The sequence below is a fragment of the Aotus nancymaae genome, unplaced genomic scaffold, assembly GCF_030222135.1.
Source record: "Aotus nancymaae isolate 86718 unplaced genomic scaffold, 86718_ANA_hifiasm-v0.15.2.pri h1tg000108l, whole genome shotgun sequence".
NCBI classification, from domain to species: Eukaryota; Metazoa; Chordata; class Mammalia; order Primates; family Aotidae; genus Aotus; species Aotus nancymaae.
In genome coordinates, this window is record NW_026988523.1 from 34584201 (window position 1) to 34606557 (window position 22357).

Below are 22357 nucleotides of genomic sequence, written 5' to 3' on the forward strand. Positions count from 1 at the left end.
AAACATAACGCGCTGTGGAAAACATGCTGCTCGGGGGACCTCCCCCCCGCAGTCCCCGCTCCGGGACGAGCCCCGAGGGGCCCCAGAGCAGTACAGGCCACGTGCAGTTTGGCAAGAGCCCCCAGACCTGGCCCAGGCGCACGAGACCCCACTCTTCTGGGCCTGCCGCACCGACGGGGGTTCGGGGCTCCACTCGCCGAAGCGCCGTGACTTTCCGAGGCGCGCCTGGCTGACAGCGCTGCCCGCTACGGGGCCCGGCTCCGGATGGGCCGGCGGCCGTCCCTCCCCTAGGCCCGCGGCCCAGTCCCCCGCAGTGCGGCTGCCAGTCGAGCCAGGAGAAGTCTCGCTTCCCCGGGGACCTCCCCAGGTCCCCTGCCCGCCACGACCCGAGGGGCGGTGGCGGGGGGCGGGTCCGTGCAGGGGAGGGCAGGAGCACAGAAGGAAGTGTTTCCGGGACAGAGGGCGGGCAAGATGGCGGCGCCCATGGAGCTATTCTGCTGGTCAGGGGGTTGGGGCCTGCCGTCAGTGGACCTGGACAGCCTGGCCGTGCTGGTGAGGGGAGGCGCCGGCGCCCTCTGCTGTGCCTTGATGACTGGGGAGGGGGTCGAACTAGCGAGCATCCGAACTTTGTCAGGGCTACTCAGCACGGGCGCATTGGGGGAAACTGAGACAGTCATAGAGCGTACGTGGCCGCTATGGGCTCAATGCCCTGTGCTGTAGTTTTCTAGGTTTCATGCAGCAATGAAAAGACGCCTGGTCGGGAGTTCAGGAGATGGGTTCTAGTCCTTGCTCATCCATTAACTGGCTGTGTGACCTTGGGGCGATTCTTTTTCTTCTCTGAGCGTTGTTTTTCCATCCGGAGGTTTACTAGCCTGGACTATCTCAGGGACCTACTCTGGCTTGGAATTCCTGCCTTCTCCTCACCCCCGTTCTTTTCCTCCTCCTCACTTAACAGCATTTACTGAACCTATTGTTTGTTGGACCAAACGACTCACAGCCAGGCTCTGTAGAAAGAGCTTAGCAATCAGACAGACTTAGTTAGCTTCATTTACTCAATCACTCCTGCTTTGAAAAGCATCTATTATATTTCTTCCAAATACTAAATATTGCCATGCAAAGATGAATAAAATTTGGTTCCTTCCCTTGAGTTTACGCAAAGGCAGATAGGAAAGCAAATAAATATAATACAATATTCAGGTATAAGTAGGAATAGACCACAGATTGTGCCAAAGAGAAGGGCATGGTCAGTGCTTCCAAGAAGAGGGATACTCGTTAGGAAAAGCTTCTGAGGATAGATGTTCACCAGGTAGATGACAGGGGAGGAGATAGAGGGAAGGACTTTCCTGACTGACCTGTAATCATGGACATGTCCGTAATCTAAGTCCTGTGTTGTCCATTTGTGAAATAGCAGTGGTAGTGTCTTACCCTTTTTTTTCTGAACTAGGATACAAAGCATAGGGCATGGCACATAGGTATTCAATAAATGTTATTTCTCTTCTTGATACCCCTTGTGGGGACCATGGCCCTGCCTTTCTGCCTTCTGCTTCATTCCCTGCAGACCTATGCCAGATTTACTGGTGCTCCACTGAAGGTGCACAAGATCAGCAACCCCTGGCGGAGCCCTTCAGGTACCCAGTATCCTTTGGGGGTGAGGAAGGGTGTGTAAAAGGGGAGGAGCACGAGATAGGCAGGAATGTGTTGCAAATATGTGTGAATAGGCAGCTAAGGGCCTGGTTGGTATACTTCTCTCTCAATGTCAGGAACTCTGCCTGCCCTTCGGACCAGTCATGGAGAGGTCATCTCAGTACCACACAAGATCATCACCCACCTTCGAAAAGAGGTAGGTGGCTTGCATAGAGGGGGCTGCCAATGAGAGAAATTGAGTCAATTCTGTACAATACACATTTATTGAGCACAAGACATATGTCATGCTAGATGCAGGTGACCCAGAGCATCAAGGAGCACACAGTCTGATGGCGGAGACACACACAATGTTGCTGTGATATATTGAAGCAGTCGGCAAGAGATGCAGTTCAGGGCACTGTTGGGGTATCCAGAGGCACAGTGTCTTCTGCCTGTCGGACAGGAGGGAGAGGAGCACAGGCCAAAAGAGAGCAGAAGAGAGCAGTTGGCCTCTGATGGTGGGACTGCAAAGAGATTTCTTTTCTTTTTGAGATGGAGTCTCGCACTGCTGGTCAGGCTGGAGTGCAGTGGTGCAGTCTGAACTCACTGCAACCTCTGACTACAGGGTTCAAGTGCTTCTCCTGCCTCAGCCTCCCGAGTAGCTGAGATTACAGGTCCCTGCCACCAAGCCCAGCTAATTCTATTTTTAGTAGATATGGGTTTTCACCATGTTGGCCAGGCTGGTCTCCAACTCCTGACCTTAGGATTCGCCTGCCTAGGCCTCCCAAAGTGCTGGGATTATAGGCGTGAGCCACCACACCCAGCTTGGACAGAGATTTCTAAGGGCCACTTCCCTGTTTTTGGGGACTAGGTTGGGCTAGATATGGGGCTAAGGATGGACAAGACTTAGAGCCAGGTTGGAGAAGTTGAAAGAGCATTACTAGAGGAGTGGGCAGGCCTAGGCTATGCTCTTTACTCTGCCACTGACTGTGTGATCTTCAGCAGGCCACTTGACCTCTCAGGGCTGTGCACTCCCTTATTTGTAAAACTAGAGGGCTGAGCCCGCACGTTTTCCAAGGGTTCTTCTAGCACTGATGGTCTGATTCCAAGAGGGAACCCAGTGTCAGAGTGGGACACTTCCTCATTTCTACTCTCCCAAAGGTTACAGACCTGGGGAATTAATGGAGAGGCCTGGAAAGAGAGGATCCAGATAAAAGCCAAAGTTCCTGGCAGGGCCGCGGCCGCTGCCCTGATTCCTTAGGTATGAACAGAGCTTTTCCAGCTCCCAAAGTGTTATAAATTATTTCCTAACACGGGGCATTGAGAGAAAGAGATTCTTACCCCCATTCCACAGGGGACAAACGGAGGCTCAGGGAGATTTAAAGATCATGCTCAAGAGGTTATTTGGGGACAAAGCTTACACAGGATGTGGAGGGGTTGCTGAGAAGCAGGGACTGGAGCCTGGAAAGGTAGGGCAGGCTGAGACCTGGGGGTATGAGTGGAATGTGTATGTGGTAGTGGTGCCTGGGCCATGGAATGAAGTGGAAGAAACAGCCAAGAGCTGGGCACTGAGGGAACGAGCTGGGGGGCCCTGGGTGTGGGTTCCCTGGATCCAGGGAGTGTGAGGATGGCTCTCCCTGGTTCCTGAGGCATGGACTGAGTCCCAGCTGCATCTGAGCTCTGCTCTGCTAGCTTTGTGGTGTCTGGATTGGGGAAGTCACCGTTAGAAAGTTGCCGTCAGCAGGCGTCCTTCCAGCTTTCCATGGAAATTCTGGGAGCTGCTCCTAGTTTGCGGCTGGGCCTTCCTTCCTTCTCCCCAATGGACACAGGACCTTGACGGCCAGCGGGCTCCAAGGCCCAGGCCTTTTGCCAACAGCAACAGGCTACTGGCTGGGCCCAGGCAAGGGGGCCTTGGCAGGAAAAGTTCCTTGTTGTACCTCCGCTACACTCAGAGGCCAGTGAGGGGGGTACCAGACAGGACTCCTTCCTCCTGGGTGAAATGCCCCTGCAGCCCCTCAGTGTCCACCCCATGGATGTTTCCTTTACAGAAGTACAATGCTGATTATGATCTGTCAGCTCGGCAAGGGGCAGACACCCTGGCCTTCATGTCTCTCCTGGAGGAGAAGCTGCTCCCGGTGCTGGTGAGTGTGCCCAGACTTCCCAGCATCCATGCCCAGCAGGGGAGGGGTCGGGCGCACACACACGCACACACTGGCTCAGGGCAGCATGGGGGTCAGGAGCCCACCTTGAATCAGACAGGTGCACTGGCTCAGACCTGCCTGTTTCTTCGTGCCTACACAATCCAGGTACATACTTTTTGGATAGACACCAAGAACTATGTGGAAGTGACCCGGAAGTGGTATGCAGAGGCTATGCCCTTTCCCCTCAACTTCTTCCTGCCTGGCCGCATGCAGCGGCAGTACATGGAACGGCTGCAGCTGCTGAGTGGGGAGCACAGGCCTGAGGACGAGGAAGAGTTGGAGAAGGAGGTAGCTCTGAGACAGGGGGCTATTGTATGAGATGAGCCCTAATGATGATGGCCAGGAAAGGGAGTGCCTGGAGGGGAGGTGGCACTGTTCCCGCAGCTGCAAGCCTACCTGTGTCGTCCCTACAGCTCTACCGAGAGGCTCGGGAGTGTCTGACCCTGCTCTCTCAGCGCCTGGGACCTCAGAAGTTCTTCTTTGGAGATGCGTGAGTCTGACTCCAAGGGTGTCAGTGGGTGGCTTGGAAGAAGATACGGGTTCAGATGGAGCATCTGGGGCTGGTGCTGGGGCTGGCTCAGGCTCTGGATAGGAGGTCCTTGGGACAGATACTGGCCCTGGTGACAGTGCGGCTGTGTGTGGGGCCGGAGCCTTCTCAGAGGTACAAAAGGGTACAGTGGAGGGCAGCCAGGCACAGGAGGGGCCTGCAGGGCTGTGGGGCACTCAATGTGCCCTTTATGCAGCCCCGGGATAGAGTCCTATTCAGGGCCAGGCTGGCGCCACCTGGGAACTCTCCCCATACCAGGTCTAGAACTGTGTGTCCTGTCCTTCCCTGGTGGCCGCCTGCTGCCCAGAGCCCACCTCCTGGGGCTGACTCGTCCTCCAGCTCTATCTTCACCCCTCTGCCCCAGTGGTTCTCCTCCATCTTACCCTTCTCTCTCTGCCCAGCCCTGCCTCCTTGGACGCCTTCGTCTTTAGCTACTTGGCCCTGCTCCTGCAGGCCAAGCTGCCCAGTGGGAAGCTGCAGGCCCACCTGCAGGGGCTGCACAACCTCTGTGCCTATTGTACCCACATCCTCAGTCTCTACTTCCCCTGGGATGGAGGTAAGGGGCAGATGGGCGGGGACAGCCCTGGGGAGAGTGGGCAGGGATCCAGGAACAAGTTCCCCAACCCACCTTCCTTCCTTGACCCTCAGCTGAGGTACCACCCCCACGCCAGACACCAGCAGGCCCAGAGACTGAGGAAGAGCCGTACGGGCGCCGGAACCAGATCCTATCTGTGTTGGCAGGGCTGGCAGCCATGGTGGGCTATGCCTTGCTCAGCGGCATAGTCTCCATCCAGCGGGCAACGCCTGCTCGGGCCCCAGGCACCCAGGCCCTGGGCATGGCTGAGGAGGATGAAGAGGAATGATTGGTCCTCATGCCCCCAGGACTGGTTTTTTTACTCTCATGCATTCCAGAGGCCCCTGTGCCTCCTCACTGTTGGTACAGCCAGAAACGGGGTGCTGCCCCCAGAATAAAGCCACTCACACTGACTGAGCTCAAACATATTCTCCTTTAAGGGCTGCGATTATTCCTGGCTGGTGCCATGGAAGCCATCTGGGTCCTGAGCCTACCCAGTGGTGCTATAGGGCTTCCTCCCTGAGGCTGACAGTGCTGCCCCACGGCCCGGTTCTGCATCTCCAGGAAACACACAGTCCATTCCCCAGTTTTGGGTCCAGATTTCCTAGTCTCTCCTTTTCCTTACCCTCATCCCCATCCTGCGCCTGCACAGACAATGAGCTCACCCCAGGCCTGGGCCCGGGCCCAGTTTCCACAACAGGCAGCACACAACGCACGCTCACATCAGCATGGAGGCTTGGGGGACACTGGGGCTTTCTGATCTTGTTCTAGGGGCCTCCAGGCCCTGGCACCACCTAGAGGGGAAAGTGAGTCACCCAAACCACTATTCCTGGGCTTACGTCGCTGTAAGCTCTCCCTGGCCCCGCTGTGCCTCTAGCCACAGACAGTGTGTGCACTGCCTCTGTCCCTTTAATGCCCAGGCTGAGCCCAGTGCCTCCTTGGGAATCTGTTCCATCACTAGCGACGCCAGAGGTAGGTGTGAATGGAGTAGCCAGGTGAGATCGTCTCCAGGAAGCCCACAGCAGGATCCTCGATGGTAAGAGGCACATCCTTAGAGGAGCTAGGAGCGGGGAGGAGAAGCTGAGAGTGTGATCCTGCCAAGGCTCCCATCCTGTCTTCAGCCACTTCCCAGACCCCGCCATTGCCCTCACCGGTTCAGCACGACCACAACGGCAGAGCCATCAGGATGCATCAGTGCCACTGTGTCCAGGTCGTTCTTCTCACTGGCAGCCAGCCCCACTCTCTGGGAGCCCTCAGGAATGAACTTGCTGAATATGGGAACAGACATGGTCAGGGACTCTGGCCCTCGGGGTACCTCCCATGAAACCCTCATCTAAGAAGTCACCCACCCAGCTGCGCGTGGTGGCTCACGCCTGTAATCTCAGCACTTTGGGAGGCCAAGGCAGGCAGATCACCTGAGGTCAGGGGTTCAAGACCAGCCTAGCCAACATGATGAAACCCTGTCTTAAAAAAAAAAAAAAAAGTCACCCACCCACCTACCCACCCCATAAGTCCTGCAGAAGCTCTGCCCTGGCTCTCTAGTCCCAGAGCCATGCTGCTGGCCACTGACCCTGCCTTTCCGCATGGCAGCCCCAGCCTCAGGCATTGGGGTTGTCTGTTGCTACCTACTCACTTCCTGCCTCCATGGTGCAAGAAGGGATGGGTGGCCTCTCCCAAGGTTCCCACCCTAAACACCTTCCTGCTCCCACATGCTGTAGAGTGATGTAAGCCATCCCATGCAGGAGATGATAGGCCTGGTATGGAATGGAGGTGCCCGCCCTCCACTCACCTGAAGTGGCCAAGGTGGTAGAACATGGGCTGTTTGTAAAACGTGTCCTTGGTGATGTCCACAATGATGGGGCTGTCGACAAAGTTACGCACCCAGGTGGGTCCTCCTTCGGGATTCAGGGCGAGGTTCCAGTCAGTCCAGCCGACCACGTGGTACAGGAGGTTCTAGATAAAGAGACGAAGGCTCAACACTGGGGGTCCCCAGAGAGGGTAGGTGAGGGTCACATGAGGGAGAGGGGGCTGTGGGTAGCTCAGCCCCGTCAGGAGTGCACTGTCTCCTTAATAGCTAAGGAGGGTGGTCGTGAAGACAGGCATCTCAAGGGGAGCTGAGGCAGGTGCAAGTGCCTCAGTAGTTGCAAAGGGGCAGTCACGTGTGCAGACCTGCGAAGCAAAGGCAGGACAGAAAAGCATGGTTCCCCAGAATTGCCCAAAAGGACAGGCTAGCTGGGGAGAAGGTGGAGAGGAAGGTCTTCTGTCCGTCTTTGGTGAGACTAGGAAGGGGTCTGAGGTGTGCCCTGCAGGAAGCGGGACTGGGGTGGCTCACCGTGATGATGCTGTGGCTGTACTGCATCCCTCGATCCCAGGAGCCTAGCCGCACGCTCTGCTCCCAGAACTTGGAGCCCACACAGGCCTCTGAGGCAAAGAGCGTGGCGTTGGGGAACAGGCGGTGTGTCTCCCCTAGGGTGGCTTTGACTGGAGCCAGAAAGTCCAGGTACCAATGTACAGCAATGCCATCAACATACTTAGCTGCCTCTGGGTCTGTCAGTACCTGCAAAGGAAGAGCCGCTGACCCTGGACCGTGCACACAGCGTTCTGGAACTTCTAGTTCCTCTTCTAGGAATCCTGAGGAGGAGTGGTGGGAAGAATGCAACTAGAGAGGTTGTGGGAGGGATGTCTTTTGTTTTTGAGACAGGACTCACTCTGTCTCAGGCTGGAGTACAGTGGTATAATCACAGCTCACTGCAGCCTCAACTTCCTAGGCTCAATCAGTCTTCCCGCCTTAGCCCATTGAGTAGCTGGGACTACAAGGGTGCCACACCCAGCTAATTTTTGTGTAAACGTATATATATATAGATATATAGTTTGTTTTTTTTTTTTGTAGAGATGTGGTTTCACATGTTTCCCAGGCTGGTCTTGACCTCCTTGGGTTCAACTGATCTGCCCACCTTGGCCTCCCAAAGTGCTGGGATTATAGATGTGAGCCACCACCCCCGTCCTGAGAGGTTTAAAGTGACAACTGTGGGGATCTGTGGGGCCCTGGAGGTCCAGAGAGATGGCGCTCTAGGAATCCATAATTGAGCTGAGAAATCTCCCTAAGTTTGGGAGCCAGTCATTTGGATGCCAGATTTGGAGGTCACTGGGGCACCATGGAGGTCCGGGCCTTACCACCTGTGCCCAGTGGGGCAGCAGCAAACGTTGGTCATCCAGCATGAGTAGACGGACATTGCGGTGAGTACTGTTGGCGAGGGTAGGACCTAGGTCACGGGCAATGAAGTCTCGCTGATGTTCGGGGGTGAAGCCCAGGCACTGGAAGGGGTATCCACTCAACAGCCCAGCAGAAGGCTCATTTTCAGCTGTCACTGCCCAGAACTGTAACTTGTGCTCAGCATAGGCATCCAGAAACCTGGCAAAAGAAAGGTCATGAATGACGCGGCCAAGAAGGTGGACCAGATCGGCTGGGCGTGGTGGCTCACACCTGTACTCCCAGCACTTTGGGAGGCCAAGTCAGATGGATCACTTGAGGTCAGGAGTTCGAGAACAGCCTGACCAACCTGGCAAAACCGCATCCCTACTAAAAACACAAAAATTAGCTGGGCATGGTGGCGGGCACCTATAATCCCAGCTACTTGGGAGGCTGAGGCAGGAGAATCACTTGAACTCAGGAGGCTGAGGTTGCAGTGAGCCAAGATAGCACCACTGCACTCCAGCCTGGGTGACGGAGTGATAGAGTGAGACTCCTTCTAAAGAAGCTTGGTGGAGTTGGCAAGATTGACAGGCCCAAGTCTGCAAGGCCCAAGAAGGTAGAAAGGTGAGCTGAGGAGAGACAGATCTAGAACTGAAACCAGGTTGAGGGTTGGGACATAGATCAGGGTGGCCAAAGGGGAGGCCACTTCTGACCCCTCAGACTTGCCGATCCCTTACTTCACGAAGTATCTGGCCCAGGTCTGGTGGTAGATGTCTCCGGGCTGACCCTTGAGTGACCCCTTCCCATTCACTGCTCCATTGGTCTTGAGCCAGGTGGGTGATGTCCAGGGGCTGGCAAAGAGTGAGATGGGACGCTGGGACAACTGCAGGGCTCGGTGAATCAGGGGTATCTAGAGCCAAAGGTAGTGAAGAGAGAAGCACCCAGAGTTGGAACACATACTAGTCCAACCAGTGTATCAGGTTCAGCCATCAGCCCCACCCTCCCACCCCCGGACAAAACAGCTGGGGACAAAATAGCTCTATGGGCAGGCCTCCCCTTCAGCTTCTCAAACCCCAGACATCAAGGCTATCAGGGCCTGAGGAAGCCAGAAAGCTCACCTTGAGCCTGGTATCTTCCTCTGGGAGGCTGAAGTTGAACAACTGAAAATCGTCAGGGGTGTCTGCATAGGTGTAGATGCGGATGGAGAAGTCACAGCTGGCCATGGGTACCCGGATGATGTTATATTCGATTCCTAGAGAAAAGGATGTCCAAGATATGGTAGTCTGAGTCAATTGGAGAGTATGGGACTCTGCTTATCACTTGCCAGTCCTAATAGTGTCTGAGTCAGAGCCAAAGGGAACTTGGGCTCCAGGGTTGGACCTGTGGAGGCCGGCACCCGGGTGAAGCACAGGCCTTTCTGAGCCTGAGTTCATAAGCACTTAACAGATGATTGGTGGGAAATCTTATTTCACTGGGCATTAAGACAGGAACCAATGTCAGGGATAGGCTAAAGTCAGGATCCAAAGAAAGGTCAAAGAAAAGTGTGGGCTGGGTCCGGTTGCTCACGCCTGTAATCCCAGCACTTTGAAAGGCCGAGGTGGGTGGATCACAAGGTCAGGAGTTCGAGATCAGCCTGGCCAGCAGAGTGAAACGCCATCTCTATGAAAAATACAAAAAATGAGCCAGGCATGGTGGCGGGTGCCTGTAATGCCAGTTACTCAGGAGGCTGACACAGGAGAATTGTTTGAACCCGGGAGACAGAAGTTGCAGTGAGCCGAAATCACGCCATTGCATTCCAGCCTGAGCAACAGTGTGAGACTCCATCTCCCCCGCAACATACACAAAAAAGAGAGAAGTGTTGGCCGGGCTTGGTGGCTCACACCTGTAATCCCAGCACTTTGAGAGGCCGAGTTGGATGGATGATTCGAGGTCAGGAGTTCGAGCGTAGCCTGGCCAACACTGAAACCCCATTTCTACTAAAAATACAAAAATTAGCCAGGTAGTAGTGGTGTGCGCCTGTAATCCCAGCTATTCAGGAGGCTGAGGCAGGAGAATCGCCATAGCCTGGGAGACAGAGCTTGCTGTGAGCCTAGATTGCACCACTGCACTCCAGTCTGGGCATCAGAGTGAGATTCTGTGTCAGAAAAGAAAAAGAAAAAAAAATGTCACTGGTACTATGTCACCTCATCCCCTTCCTCCTCACCTTCTTCAGAGAAGTATGATTTAAGTAGCAAATTCTGGGCAGGGAGTGACAGGGCAAGGATGTTGAGAGCAGCAGCATCTGTCACGGCCCCTCCAAATCCCTTTATTTTCTGGAACTTCTGCTCTGGCTGCAGGGTCAGTAGCAGGCCTGAGGACATCCACAGGGAATAAGGCCATCAGTGCCCAGGGGAGAAACTCCATGGTGATCACTGACACCGTTTACCTCTAGGAGGACCCAGCCTGGCCCAGGGGTGAGGGCTGTAGTGGTTACCTGTGCCCGTGCGATTAGCCTGGATGGTCCCCGTACTCAGCTCCATCCGACGCCCACTGCGTGTGCTCTCATAGCGGCTGAAGGTACCGAGGGCAGGAAAGGTCAGGGGGTCGACAGAGTCACAGTATGTGGCATTGCAGACACAGACCACCGAACTATAGCCAAAGCTTTTAGGGATGCAGGGGCGGGCACCTGGGAGGGAGGGAGCACAAGCAGACATGAGGTCTGATGAAGACGTGGAGAACGAACACAGCTGCTAGGTGAGACTGAGCACGGTTTCAGCCTCAGCCCAAAGTTGGTCTCAGTCACTCAAAAGGACTTATTGAGCACCTACTCAGAGTCTACCACCAGTTTACTAGAAGGCTGCCACACGACTGTAAGGCAGAAGGGAGCCTCTGTGCTACCTCCCCTCCGCCTTGACTCACTTACCTGATGCCCACGACACTGCCTGAAGTAGAAGCAATCCCGTGAGGCTGGCGGCCATCATGCTTACCCTACCCGAGGGCTTGGGACATTCCTGAAGACAGAACGAGGGGCGGCTGAGAAGCAAGCCCCCTCTACCTCTCAACTACTCTCCTGGGCAGGGCTTGGCTGCTTAAGGGTGCCCATGGGCTAGTCTCCCACATTCATTAGGACAAGGCCCACAGACACCTGGGTGCAGCCCTCCCTGCAACCCCTCTGGTGACAGCTCTCTGCCCGTCCCAAATCAGGAGGCTCCCCACCACTCTTCCCACCCATTTCAACTTCGACCCCTCCCTCCATCTGCTTCTTGCTCAAAGAGACATGATGACCCTGCATTCAAAGAGAGTCTGTCATTCACTGAATTCCAGTGCCAGGGTTCCAGAAGCTGTGTGAGGAGGCCGATTGGGAGCTCTCCCTCTTACCTCTCTGGAAAGACGTGAAAACTCCATCACCTGAGGGTCATTGGATGAGAAGACCGCAGGGGTTCCAGAGTCTCTGAAGGATGGAGGATCCACTAAAGAAAAACGAGGATACAGTACCTCCCTTAGCTATAAGCACTAGATTAGTCCTACAGGTAATTCTGGCTTCCCTATGTGAAAGGGTCATGTGAACACTAAAAGAGTCACGTGACACAGGCAGCGAGGTAATTGCAGCCATATTTGTAAAGGGCAACTGGCTTCCTCCAAGCTGTTACAGTTTATACACCCTATAAAACTGTGGAGGGCATGTGTGAGTGACAACTTTAGGAAGAGCCTAGAACACAGATCTGGGTGAAGAATCGGGTAGAGGCTCCTCAATCCCAGAGGATGGGAACCACAGCAGTCATACTGCTTTTTTGATAAAAATTTCAAAACTGTCAAAATAAAGCTGATACAAAAAAACGAAAACAAAACAAAAAACTTCACCGCACAAAATGCTGAGGCTATCGAGATGTTCAAGACACATTATTTGCCCTATAGAGGTGTGTGAGGCATAGAAGTCAGAAACAGATATTTACAAATAAAGACAGAAACAGTAACAGGTGTGCATGGAGAGCTCTCTGAGATGAGAGGGACCATTCGTGGGTAGGGAATTATCCAGTATGGCAACACACAGGAAAAAGTGAAGTGAAGTGTAAGGGTCAGGGAGGGTGGGACACTGCAGTGGGAAGGCAGGACTGGAGGGAGTAGTCAGTGCGGGTCCTCTGAGCCTTCCCTTGTTTCATCATCAAGGGCCTGAGACAGTCACATGACACAGGCAGTGAGGCAATTGCAGCCATATCTCTAAAGGGCAATTGGCTTCCAGATGCAGATGGTAATAATTGTTCTTCCTTCCTTACAGGACAGGGAGATTTGTAAAGTAGTTCAGAAACCAGAAAGTGTTATACAAAGCCACATCCTCAGTGCCTCATGAACCGCATCAAATGAGATCTAATGGGAGTGGTACACACAGTCATGACCTACGTCCAGAGCTCAGCCTATTTTCTCACCTGGAAAATGGAGGCAGTGCCACAACCTCGCAGGGTGGTTTCTGCAGTCGGGGAGGTAAGTGCAGTGCCTGACAACTTAGTAGGTGCCTGGGATCTATTTGTGGTGTGTATCTTTTTTTGTACAATCTCAGTGAGATGGCAAGGTTGGCATCCTGGCTACACCATTTACTGGCTGTTTGACCTTCAATAAATCAATCACTCTAAGCCTCTGTTTCATCTATTAAAGGGGGGTGCTAACTCCTACCTCACAGAATGGCTGTGAGGTTTGAGTGTCATAAGTGTCTCTAGTACACCAATGGCACTAAACATTACAACATGTTAGGCCTACATTCCTGGAGTTCCCTGAAGGAACGTCTCACTCATTCTAAATAGCCTCATATCCTTATAGACAGCCTGGCACAGAGGTGGGTGTCAAGTTGTAGATCTGAACTAGGTGCCTCACTGTGTCCATCTCCACCCCTTCCAGACTTCCTGCTTTTTTTTTTTTTTTTTTTTTGAGATAGAGTCTCACTCTGTCACCCAGTCAGGAGTGCAGTGGCCAATCTCAGCTCACTGCAACCTCTGCCTCCCAGGTTCAAGCGATTCTCCTGCCTCAGCCTCCCGAGTAGCTGGGATTCCAGGCACATGCCACCAAGCCTGGCTAATTGCTGTATTTTTAGTCAAGATGAAGTTTCACCGTGTTGGCCAGGCTGATCTCGACCTCCTGACCTCAGGTGATCCACCCGCCTCGGCCTCCCAAAGTTCTGGGATTACAGGCTTGAGCCACTGTGCCCAGCCCTGATTGGGCTTTTTCTACAAAAAATTGTGAAACTTTTCTGCAATATTTTATAATAAAGTCCTACTGATTCGTATTTGATTTTATATTGTGTAAGTCAGGTGAAATGGGCGACTTCCTCCTTGTGCAGGATGTGCTCCCACACGTTGCAGAACGGCCACCCTTCCTTGGGCCCCATCCACTGAATTCTCAAAGTGCCTCCTAATCACTGTCTCTATAAAAGATGCCCCACAAATTTCCAAAATGCCCCTAGGGGGTGCCTGAGAGCCACTGCCCTCAGTGCCTCTTCTCAAACACCTAAGCCTCACTGCAGTGGCCACTAGGGGCATACTAGGTGGCCACAATCACATTCTTCTGTCCCCTTTGGATAGCACTTGAAAAGGAGTTAGCTCAGGCCTGGTGTGGTGGCTCATGCCTATAACCTCATCCTTTAAGGAAACTAAGATGAGAGGATCCCTTGAGGCCAGGAGTTCAAGACCAGCCTGTGCAACATAGGGAGACTGTCTCTAGAAAATAAAATTTTTTTGGTGGCGCAGAGAAATGGGGTCTCCATAAGTTTCCCAGGCTGGTCTCAAATTCCTGGACTCAAGCAATCTGCCTGCCTTGTCCTCCCAAAGTGCTGGGATTACAGGTATAAGCCACCATGCCTGGTCACTAGAAATGATTTTTTTTTAATTGGCCGGGCATGGTGGTGTGCACCTGTGGTTCTAGCTACTTGGGAGCCTGAGGCAGGAGGATCACCTGAGCCTGAGAGATTGAGGTGAGGGATGACCACACCACTGCACACCAGGCTGGGCAACAAAGCAAGACCCTGTATCAAAAAATAACAGGCCAGGCACAGTGGCTCATGCCTGTAATCCCAGCACTTTGGGAGGCTGAGGCAGGCAGATCACCTGAGGCTGGGAGTTCTGGACCAGCCTGACCAACATGGAGAAACCCCATCTCCACTAAAAATACAAAATTATCACAAGGTCAAGAGATCGAGACCATCCTGGTCAACATGGTGAAACCCCGTCTCTACTAATACAAAAAGTTAGCTGGGCATGGTGGCGCGTGCCTGTAATCCCAGCTACTCAGGAGGCTGAGGCAGGAGAATTGCCTGAACCCAGGAGGCGGAGGTTGCGGTGAGCCGAGATCGCGCCATTGCACTCCAGCCTGGGTAACGAGCGAAACTCCGTCTCAAAAAAAAAAAAAAAAAAAATACAAAATTAGCTGGGCATGGTGCCGCATGCCTGTAATCCCAGCTACTCATGAGGCTAAGGCAGGAGAATCGCTTGAATCCGGGAGGTGGAGGTTGCAGTGAGCTGAGAGCCAAGATCACGCCATTGCACTCCAGCCTGGGCAACAAGGGCAAAACTCCGACTCAAAATAATAATAAGTAAATAAATAAACAATGCTGCAGCAAATTCCTAGACATGTATCTTTTTTTTTTTTTTTCTTCCCAAGACAGAGTCTCGCTCTGTCACCAGGCTGGAGTGCAGTGGTGCAATCTTGGCTTGCTGTAATGTCCCCCTCCCACATTCAAGCGATTCTCCTGCCTCAGCTTCCCGAGTAGCTGGGACTACAGGTGCGTGCTATCATGCCTAGATAATTTTTGTATTTTTAGTAGAGCTGAGGTTTCACCATGTTGGCCAGGATGGTCTTCATCTCTTGACCTTGTGATCCACCTGCCTTGGCATCCCAAAGTGCTGGGATTAGAGGCATGAGCCACCACGCCCGGGCTTTTTTTTTTTTTCTTGTTGCGCAGGCTGGAGTGCAATGGCACGATCTCGACTCACCACAACCTCTGCCTCCCGTTCAAGATTTAAGTGATTCTCCTGCCTCAGCCTCCTGAGTAGCTGGGATTACAGGCATGTGCCACCATGTCTGGCTAATTTTAGTTGTTTTTTTTGTTTGTTTGTTTGTTTGTTTTTGAGACGGAGTCTTTCTCTGTCGCCAGGCTGGAGTGCAGTGGCACGATCTTGACTCACTGCAATCTCCATCTCCCGGGTTCAAGCAATTCCCCTGCCTTAGCTGGGACTACAGGTGCACACCACCGCGCCCGGCTAATTTTTTGTTTTAGTAGAGACGGGGTTTCACCATGACCAGGATGGTCTCTATCTCCTGACCTCGTGATTCGCCCGCCTCAGCCTCACAAAGTGCTTGGATTACAGGTGTGAGCCACGGCACCCAGCCCTAATTTTGTATTTTTAGTAGGGACGAGGTTTCTTTGTGTTGGGCAGGCTGGTCTCAAACTCCTGACCTCAGGTGATCCGCCCACCTCAGCCTCCCAAAGTGCTGGGATTATAGGAGTGAGCCACCATGCCTAGCCCACATAGATCTCTTTACTTAAAAAAAAAAAAAAAAAGAGAGAGAGAGACTAGACTAGCTGACTGGGGTGGCTCAAGCCTGTAATCCCAAAACCAAATTTGGGAAGCCAAGACCGGCAGATCACGAGGTCAGGAGTTCGAGACCAGCCTGGCCAACATGTTGAAACCCCATCTATACTAAAAATACAAAAAATTAGCTAGGCATGGTGGTGTGTGCCTGTAATCCCAGATACTCCGGAGCCTGAGGCAGGAAAATAGCTTGAACCTTGGAGGCAGAGGTTGCAATGAGCTGAGATTGTGCCACTGCACTCTAGCCTGGGTGACAGAGCAAGCCTCTGTCTCAGAAAAACAAGCAAGCAAAAAGACAGCCATATGCCCAGGGAAGACATAAATATAAGTGAAAAGTAGAAGTATAAAAATAGTTCAGCTGGGCCGGGCGCGGTGGCTAACGCCTGTAATCCCAGCACTTTGGGAGGCCGAGGCGGGTGGATCACGAGGTCAAGAGATCGAGACCATCCTGGTCAACAAAGTGAAACCCCGTCTCTACTAAAAATACAAAAAATTAGCTGGGCATGGTGGTGCGTGCCTGTAATCCCAGCTATTCAGGAGGCTGAGGCAGGAGAATTGCCTGAACCCAGGAGGCGGAGGTTGCGGTGAGCCGAGATCGCGCCATTGCACTCCAGCCTGGGTAACAAGAGCAAAACTCCGTCTCAAAAAAAAAAAAAAAAAAAAAAGAAATAGTTTAGCTGACCCAGCAGCAATTTTGAGCCCATCCTAGCCAGCCTTGTCCTGGAGTGCAGGTCTGTCTCAGCAAACTCCAGCCCTTGGAGACTGACAGGTATCATATCGCAGCTTCCTAGTTTTTTAGGTCCCATGGAGGGTGCCTCTCTAGTTCCGCTGTTAGTTACTTCTGTGGTCTGTGTTCAAGTCAAATAAAGACACTTGTTCATTCCATGCACAGCAGAGAGTAGGTGTTCAAAAAGTACTTATTATACAGATAAATGAATGAACTACTACCAGTTAACCTTAGAATCTGTCCTTTCAGCTCTAATTATTTTATTTTATTTTATAGACAGGATCTAGATACAATCAAATTCACTACAGCCTTTACCTCTCAGGCCCAATCAATCCCACCTCAGCCTCCATAGTAGCTGGCACTACAGGTACGTGCTACCATGCCCAACTATTTTTTTTTCCTTTTATTTAAAGACAGGGTTTCACCATGTTGGTCAGGCTGGTCTTGAACTCCCAACCTCAGGTGATCCGCCCACCTTGGCCTCAAAGTGCTTGGATTACAGGCGTGAGCCACCATGCCCGGCCTTTTTTTTTTTTTTTTTTTTCAAGAGATGGGGTCTTGCTTGTTGTCCAGGCTGGTCTTGAACTCCTGAGCTCAAGCAATCCATCTACCTCAGCCTCTCAAAGTGCTAGGACTATAGGCGTGAGCCATCATTCAGCTCTAGTTTCTAGCCTGAGGATATATTACTCTCTCTGATTACTGACACCAAAAATAATTTCACTCTTGGGTGGGACCCCTGTTGCCCCTTACCCATTAGGGTGTGGGTTTTTTTGGTTTTTGTCTTTTTCTTTTTTTTGAGACGGGAGTTTCGCTCTTGTTACCCAGGCTGGAGTGCAATGGCACGATCTTGGCTCACCGCAACCTCCACCTCCTGGGTTCAAGCAATTCTCCTGCCTCAGCCTCCTGAGTAGCTGGGACTACAGGCACGCGCCACCATGCCCAGCTAATTTTTGTATTTTTAGTAGAGATGGGGTTTCACCATGTTGACCAGGATGGTCTCGATCTCTTGACCTCGTTCCACCCGCCTCGGCCTCCCAAAGTGCTGGGATTATAGGCGTGAGCCACCGTGCCCGGCCTGTTTTTGTCTTTTTTAAGACAGGGTCTCACACTGTCACCCAGGCTGGAATGCAATGGTGTGATCCTGGCTTACTTGCAGCCTCCATCATCTGGGCTCAAGGGACCCTCCCACCTCAGCCTCCTGAGTAGCTGGGACCAGAAGTGCACAGCACCATACCAAGCTAATTTTTTTACTTTTTGTAGAAACAGGTTGCCTAGTCTGGTCTCAAATTCCTGAGCTCAAGCAATCCTCTTGCATCGGTTTCCCAAAGTGCTGGAATTACAGGTGTGAGCCGCCGAGTCTGACCTTATGGTGTGGTTTTACCATCAGATTCATGTGATTTACCAGCTCTTCAACAGTAACCACAGCAGATGAAAGGTCCTTGTACCTCTTATGCTGTCTTCCAATTTTCTGCAAGATAAGTCAATCTTTCACGAGTGCTTATTACATGGATTAGCCTGACAACTCTACATTGCAGATAAGAAAACTAAGACTTAGAGAATTGAAATGTGTGGCAGAGTGAAGCCTAAGCTCATATCTATCCTACTCTAAATTCCAAGCAGCTCTGAGTCATCACGTCATACAGCCAGCCTCTGACATGCTTCAGGAATGCCTTTTCAGTCCTCCTTAAAGGTTGTAAACAGTCGCAAAGTAAATTTCATGGTTCCTATTTCTTCTAAATCTCAAAGCTCTTCACTCAGCCAAGTACGGTCGCTGGAGCCTGTATATCCAACTACTTGGGAGGATCAGGGGAGAGGATCTCTCAAGCCCAGGAGTTTGAGATGAACCTGAGCAACACAGGGAAAGCCCTGTCTCCTAAAAAAATAAATAATAGCACCAGTTTTTCATTTAGAGGTAAGCACAGAATAGGTGCTCAATGTTTGTTGAATAAATGAGCTCTTACCAACCACACTCCACTATTCAAGGTCTTGCTTGTCAGTGTTGCAGGGAGTGTTCTTGGTGTGGTCTGAAGCAAAGTAGTGGTAAACTTCAGGAAGAATAATGCTGACTCTGAACACATTTATTTATTTATTTATTTATTTTATTTTTTTGAGACAGAGTCTTGCTCTGTCGCCCAGGCTGGAGTGCAATGCTGCGATCTCCACTCACTGCATCCTCCGCCTCCCAGGTTCAAACAATTCTCCTGCCTCAGCCTCCTGAGTAGCTGGGACTACAGGCACCTGCCATCACACCTGGCGAATGTTTTGTATTTTCAGTAGAGACAGGGTTTCACCATGTTGGCTAGGTTGGTCTTGAACTCCTGACCTCAGCCGATCCACCCACCTCAGCCTCCCAAAGTGCTGGGATTACAGGCATGAGCCAGTGTGCCCGGCCTGAACACAATTATTAAAGTAAAAGTGAGACCTAACAAAGGGACTTCGGATTTGGCTACAGAAAATATGGATTCAAATACTGAACACCAGCCAGGCACAGTGGCTTATGCCTATAATCCCTGCACTTTGGGAGGTTAAGGCAGGATGACGGTGGAGCCCAGAAGTTTGAGACAAACCTGGTCAACAGAGTAAAATAAAAAAATAGCCAGGCGTGGTGGTGCACACCTGTAGTCTCAGCTACTTGGAGGCTGAGGTGGGAGGATCGCCAGCCGAGGTGGTGGAGGCTGCAGTGAGCTGTGTTCCTGCCACAGCACTTCAGCCTGAGCAACAGAAAAAGATCTTGTCTCTAAATAAATAAATATAACAAAAATAAAACAAATACTGGGTCAGGCGTGGTGGCTCCGAACTATAATCTCAGCATTCTGGGGGGCTGAGATGGGCGGATCACTTCTGGTCAGGAGTTCAAGACCAGCCTGGACAACATGGTGAAACCCCAAATTATTAAATATTTAAAACATAATAATTATTTTAAAAATATAAAAATTGGGCTGGGCGCGGTGGCTCACACCTATAATCCCAGCACTTTGGGAGGCCGAGGCAGGTGGATCACGAGGTCAAGAGATCGAGACCATCCTGGTCAACAAGGTGAAACCCCGTCTCTACTAAAAATACAAAAAAAATTAGCTGGGCATGGTGGTGCGCACCTGTAATCCCAGCTACTCGGGATGCTGAGGCAGGAGAATTGCTTGAACCCAGGAGACGGAGGTTGCGATGAGCCGAGATTGCGCCATTGCACTCCAGTCTGGGTAACAACAGTGAAACTCCGCCTCAAAAAAATATATATATATAAATAAATTAGCTGGGCCTGGTGGTGCAGGCCTGTAATCCCTACTACTCAGGAGGCTGAGGCAGAATTGCTTGAACTCAGAAGGGAGGCGGAGCTTGTAGTGAGCCAAGATCACCCCACTGCTCTTGGTTGCAGTGAGCCAAGGTCACGCCACTGCACTCCAGCCTGGGTGACAGACCAAGACTCCATCTAAAAAAAAAAAGAAAGAAAGAAAAATAAACTGAAAGCATAGAGAGTGCTGGAGCAGTGTGAGTGAGATGGATACTGGTAAAAAGTGACCTTGGAAAAGGACATTGCAGGTCAGATTGTGTAGGGTCTTGGTGGCCATAGTAAGGAGTCTGAATTTTGTTCTAAGAGGGAAATTCACTCTAGAGTTTGGGAATGGGAAGTGACAAGATCAGTTGTGTGTGTGTGTGTGTGTGTGTTGACATGATCTCAGCTCACTGGAACCTCCACTTCCCAGGTTCAAGCAATTTTCTGCCTCAGCCTCCTGAATACCAGATTACAGGCGCCTGCCACCATGCCCAGCTAATATCTTTTTTTTTTTTTTTTTTTTTTTTTTTTTTGTAGAGACAGGGTTTCACCTAGTTGGTCAGGCTGGTCTCAAACTTCTGACCTCAGGTGATCCACCCGCCTCAGCCTCCCAAAGTGCTGGGATTACAGGCGTAAGCCACCTCGCCTGGCCCTATATTTTTTTTTGCATTTTTAGTAGAGAGGGGTTTTACCATCTTGGCCAGGCTGGTTCAGTTGTGTGGCCAGGTGTGGTGATTCACGCCTGAATTCCCAGTGTTGAACTCCTGACCTCATGATCCACCCACATCCGCCTCCCAAAGTGCTGGATTACAGGTGTGAGCCACCATGCCCACTCCAAATGGGCTTTTTTTTTTTTTTTGAGACAGAGTCTCGCTCTGTCACCCAAGCTGGAGTGCAATGGCGCCATCTCGGCTCATTGTAACCTCCGCCTCCCGGATTCAAGCGATTCTCCTGCCTCAGCCTCCCGAGTAGCTGGGATTACAGGCGCCTGCCACCACTCCTGGCTAATTTTTTTTTTTTTTTTTTTTTTTGTATTTTTAGTAGAGACAGGGTTTCACTATGTTGATCAGGCTGGTCTCGAACTCCTGACCTCAGGCAATGCGCCTGCCTCGGCCTCCCAAAGTGCTGGGATTACAGGCGTGAGCCACCGCGCCCAGCCCCAGATGTGTATTTTTAAGAGATCACTTTGGCTGCTGTGTAGAAATCAGACTGTAGGAGGCAAGTGTTGAGGGAGACCAGCATCCAATTACAACCTGCCATGGACTTGCCAGGCTCTTCTTCCCCTCCTTCAGAACGCATCACTATTCCCCACCGCTTAGCCTAGTTAAGGTTTATTCTTTCAGAATTCAGCCCGGATGTCACTTTCCCTAACAACATCGCGCCCCGCCTCCCCCGTCACCTCCCCGCCCCACGCATCTCCGGTAACACAAACCCATAGCCCTCACATCTTCCTTGTCACTTCTTTATCCCCCTTTTTTTCAGATAGGGTCTCACTGTCTCCCAGGCTGGTCTCGAACTCCTGGGCTCAAGCGATCCTCCCACCTCAGCCTCTCGAGTAGCTCTTTTGTCACTCTTATCACTGTTGTGATTAATTGCACAAATGGCTTAATGGCAGTTATATCGCCCAGCTCGTCAAAGGCAGTGGCCGGCCAATCGTCAGCGGGCAGGGTAGGGACCAGTCCGTCCTGGCTCCCAACTGCAGCCCCTGTGCGCATCCCGACTCCGGAGCTAGTCGCCGCGCTCCGGGAACGTTTGTCACATGTTTGAAAAACGCATGAATTATATAACCTTTTTCTCACTCCACTCCTCAAAAAGCAAGCGGATACAAGGACTTGAAGATTTTATAATTTCTTCTTCATTACTAAAATTTGACCATTCTTACCAGTGAAAATAATGATGATGAAAAAGGTTAAGTGCGAACGCAGGGAGGGGACAGCTAAGACCCAAAGGGCGAAATATTTACAACGCCTACCGTCGGCGAAGCGAAACAGCAACCCCAACCGGAGGCAAAAGGAAGTCCCGCCGCAGCCTGCAAAGGCGCGTGGGCGGGACGGGACACTAGGGTCCAGCGCAGTAAGTGCGGATGCCAGGATACAGCCCCACCAAGCGCAGCCGCAAGAAAAGCAGCCCGGAGGAAGCGGGGCTTCACTCGGAAAAGAGATGGCCACTCGCCCAGAGGCGGGACTCAGAGGCCCTCCACAAGTCTCATTGGTCTAAGTGGAGACGGACAACTCTCGCTGACCAGCCATAGCCAAGATGGGGCGCAAGCGTATTTGGAAAGGGAGAGGGCGCCGAACGCGAGAACTACGCGTGCGTCGCAGCGTTTTCGCGCCAGAACAGCTATAGTGGCGGGGGGCGATTGAATTCTCACAGTGAGTCCAGCCCACCGAAGCTCAGCAGGATTCCTAAGCTGCTTCTTTAGAGATCCTCGGGTTAGGAAACGTCCTGTGCCCAGAAGCTGCCCCCTGGGAATCCCAGAGCCCACCGCCTCCTATCTAATGTCGTCCTGGCCACGCCCCAGCCCTTCCTGAGGCTGAGTTGTTATGATGGTGGATTATTCACGAAGTCTTGCAGCCTGACGCCATCTCTGGGCACTGCTCCTCCCTCCTCCCTGGCTTCCTTGGAGGGTACCACGTTGCCCCTACAAGCATAGGGTTCTGAAGCT

The 22357-nt window shown here is 52.0% G+C and overlaps 2 protein-coding genes across 4 annotated transcripts; one reads left to right on the forward strand and one right to left on the reverse strand.

The window, feature by feature from the left end:
• Nucleotides 1–22: 22 nt before the first annotated feature.
• On the forward strand, nt 23–5358 carry MTX1 (metaxin 1). The gene is given in 10 exon segments (XM_012476274.3): nt 23–192; nt 195–239; nt 242–552; nt 1559–1628; nt 1761–1840; nt 3672–3764; nt 3930–4112; nt 4238–4314; nt 4773–4927; nt 5020–5358. Coding segments are annotated over 10 exon segments (1398 nt in total). The 5' UTR covers nt 23; the 3' UTR covers nt 5235–5358.
• Nucleotides 2160–21831, reverse strand: LOC135272277 (lysosomal acid glucosylceramidase-like). 3 transcript variants are annotated; one of them, XM_064370587.1, is made up of 12 exons: nt 21665–21831; nt 11496–11587; nt 11041–11128; nt 10612–10803; nt 10342–10488; nt 9257–9390; nt 8876–9048; nt 8120–8357; nt 7278–7502; nt 6735–6898; nt 6097–6213; nt 2160–6005 (listed from the first exon to the last, which is right to left on the reverse strand). In XM_064370587.1, the coding sequence occupies exons 2-12, from the start codon at nt 11520–11522 to the stop codon at nt 5903–5905; spliced, it is 1608 nt and encodes a 535-aa protein (XP_064226657.1). In that variant the 5' UTR covers nt 11523–11587; nt 21665–21831; the 3' UTR covers nt 2160–5902. The 3 variants fall into 3 exon arrangements, with proteins under 3 accessions (XP_064226657.1, XP_064226654.1, XP_064226655.1); XM_064370584.1 differs by lacking the exons at nt 6097–6213; nt 21665–21831 and having other exon boundaries at nt 11496–11680; XM_064370585.1 differs by lacking the exons at nt 11041–11128; nt 21665–21831 and having other exon boundaries at nt 11496–11679.
• Nucleotides 21832–22357: the final 526 nt, after the last annotated feature.

Excerpts from the sequence above, each read along its gene's own strand:
- LOC135272277 (XM_064370587.1), bottom strand. The coding sequence starts at position 11,522 with ATGGAGTTTTCACGTCTTTCCAGAGAG. Across the intron at positions 10,489-10,611 it reads GGCTAATCGCACGGGCACAG|GCCTGCTACTGACCCTGCAG; the intron begins GTAACCACTACA and ends GGATGTCCTCAG. Across the intron at positions 6,214-6,734 it reads TACCACCTTGGCCACTTCAG|CAAGTTCATTCCTGAGGGCT; the intron begins GTGAGTGGAGGG and ends TCCCATATTCAG.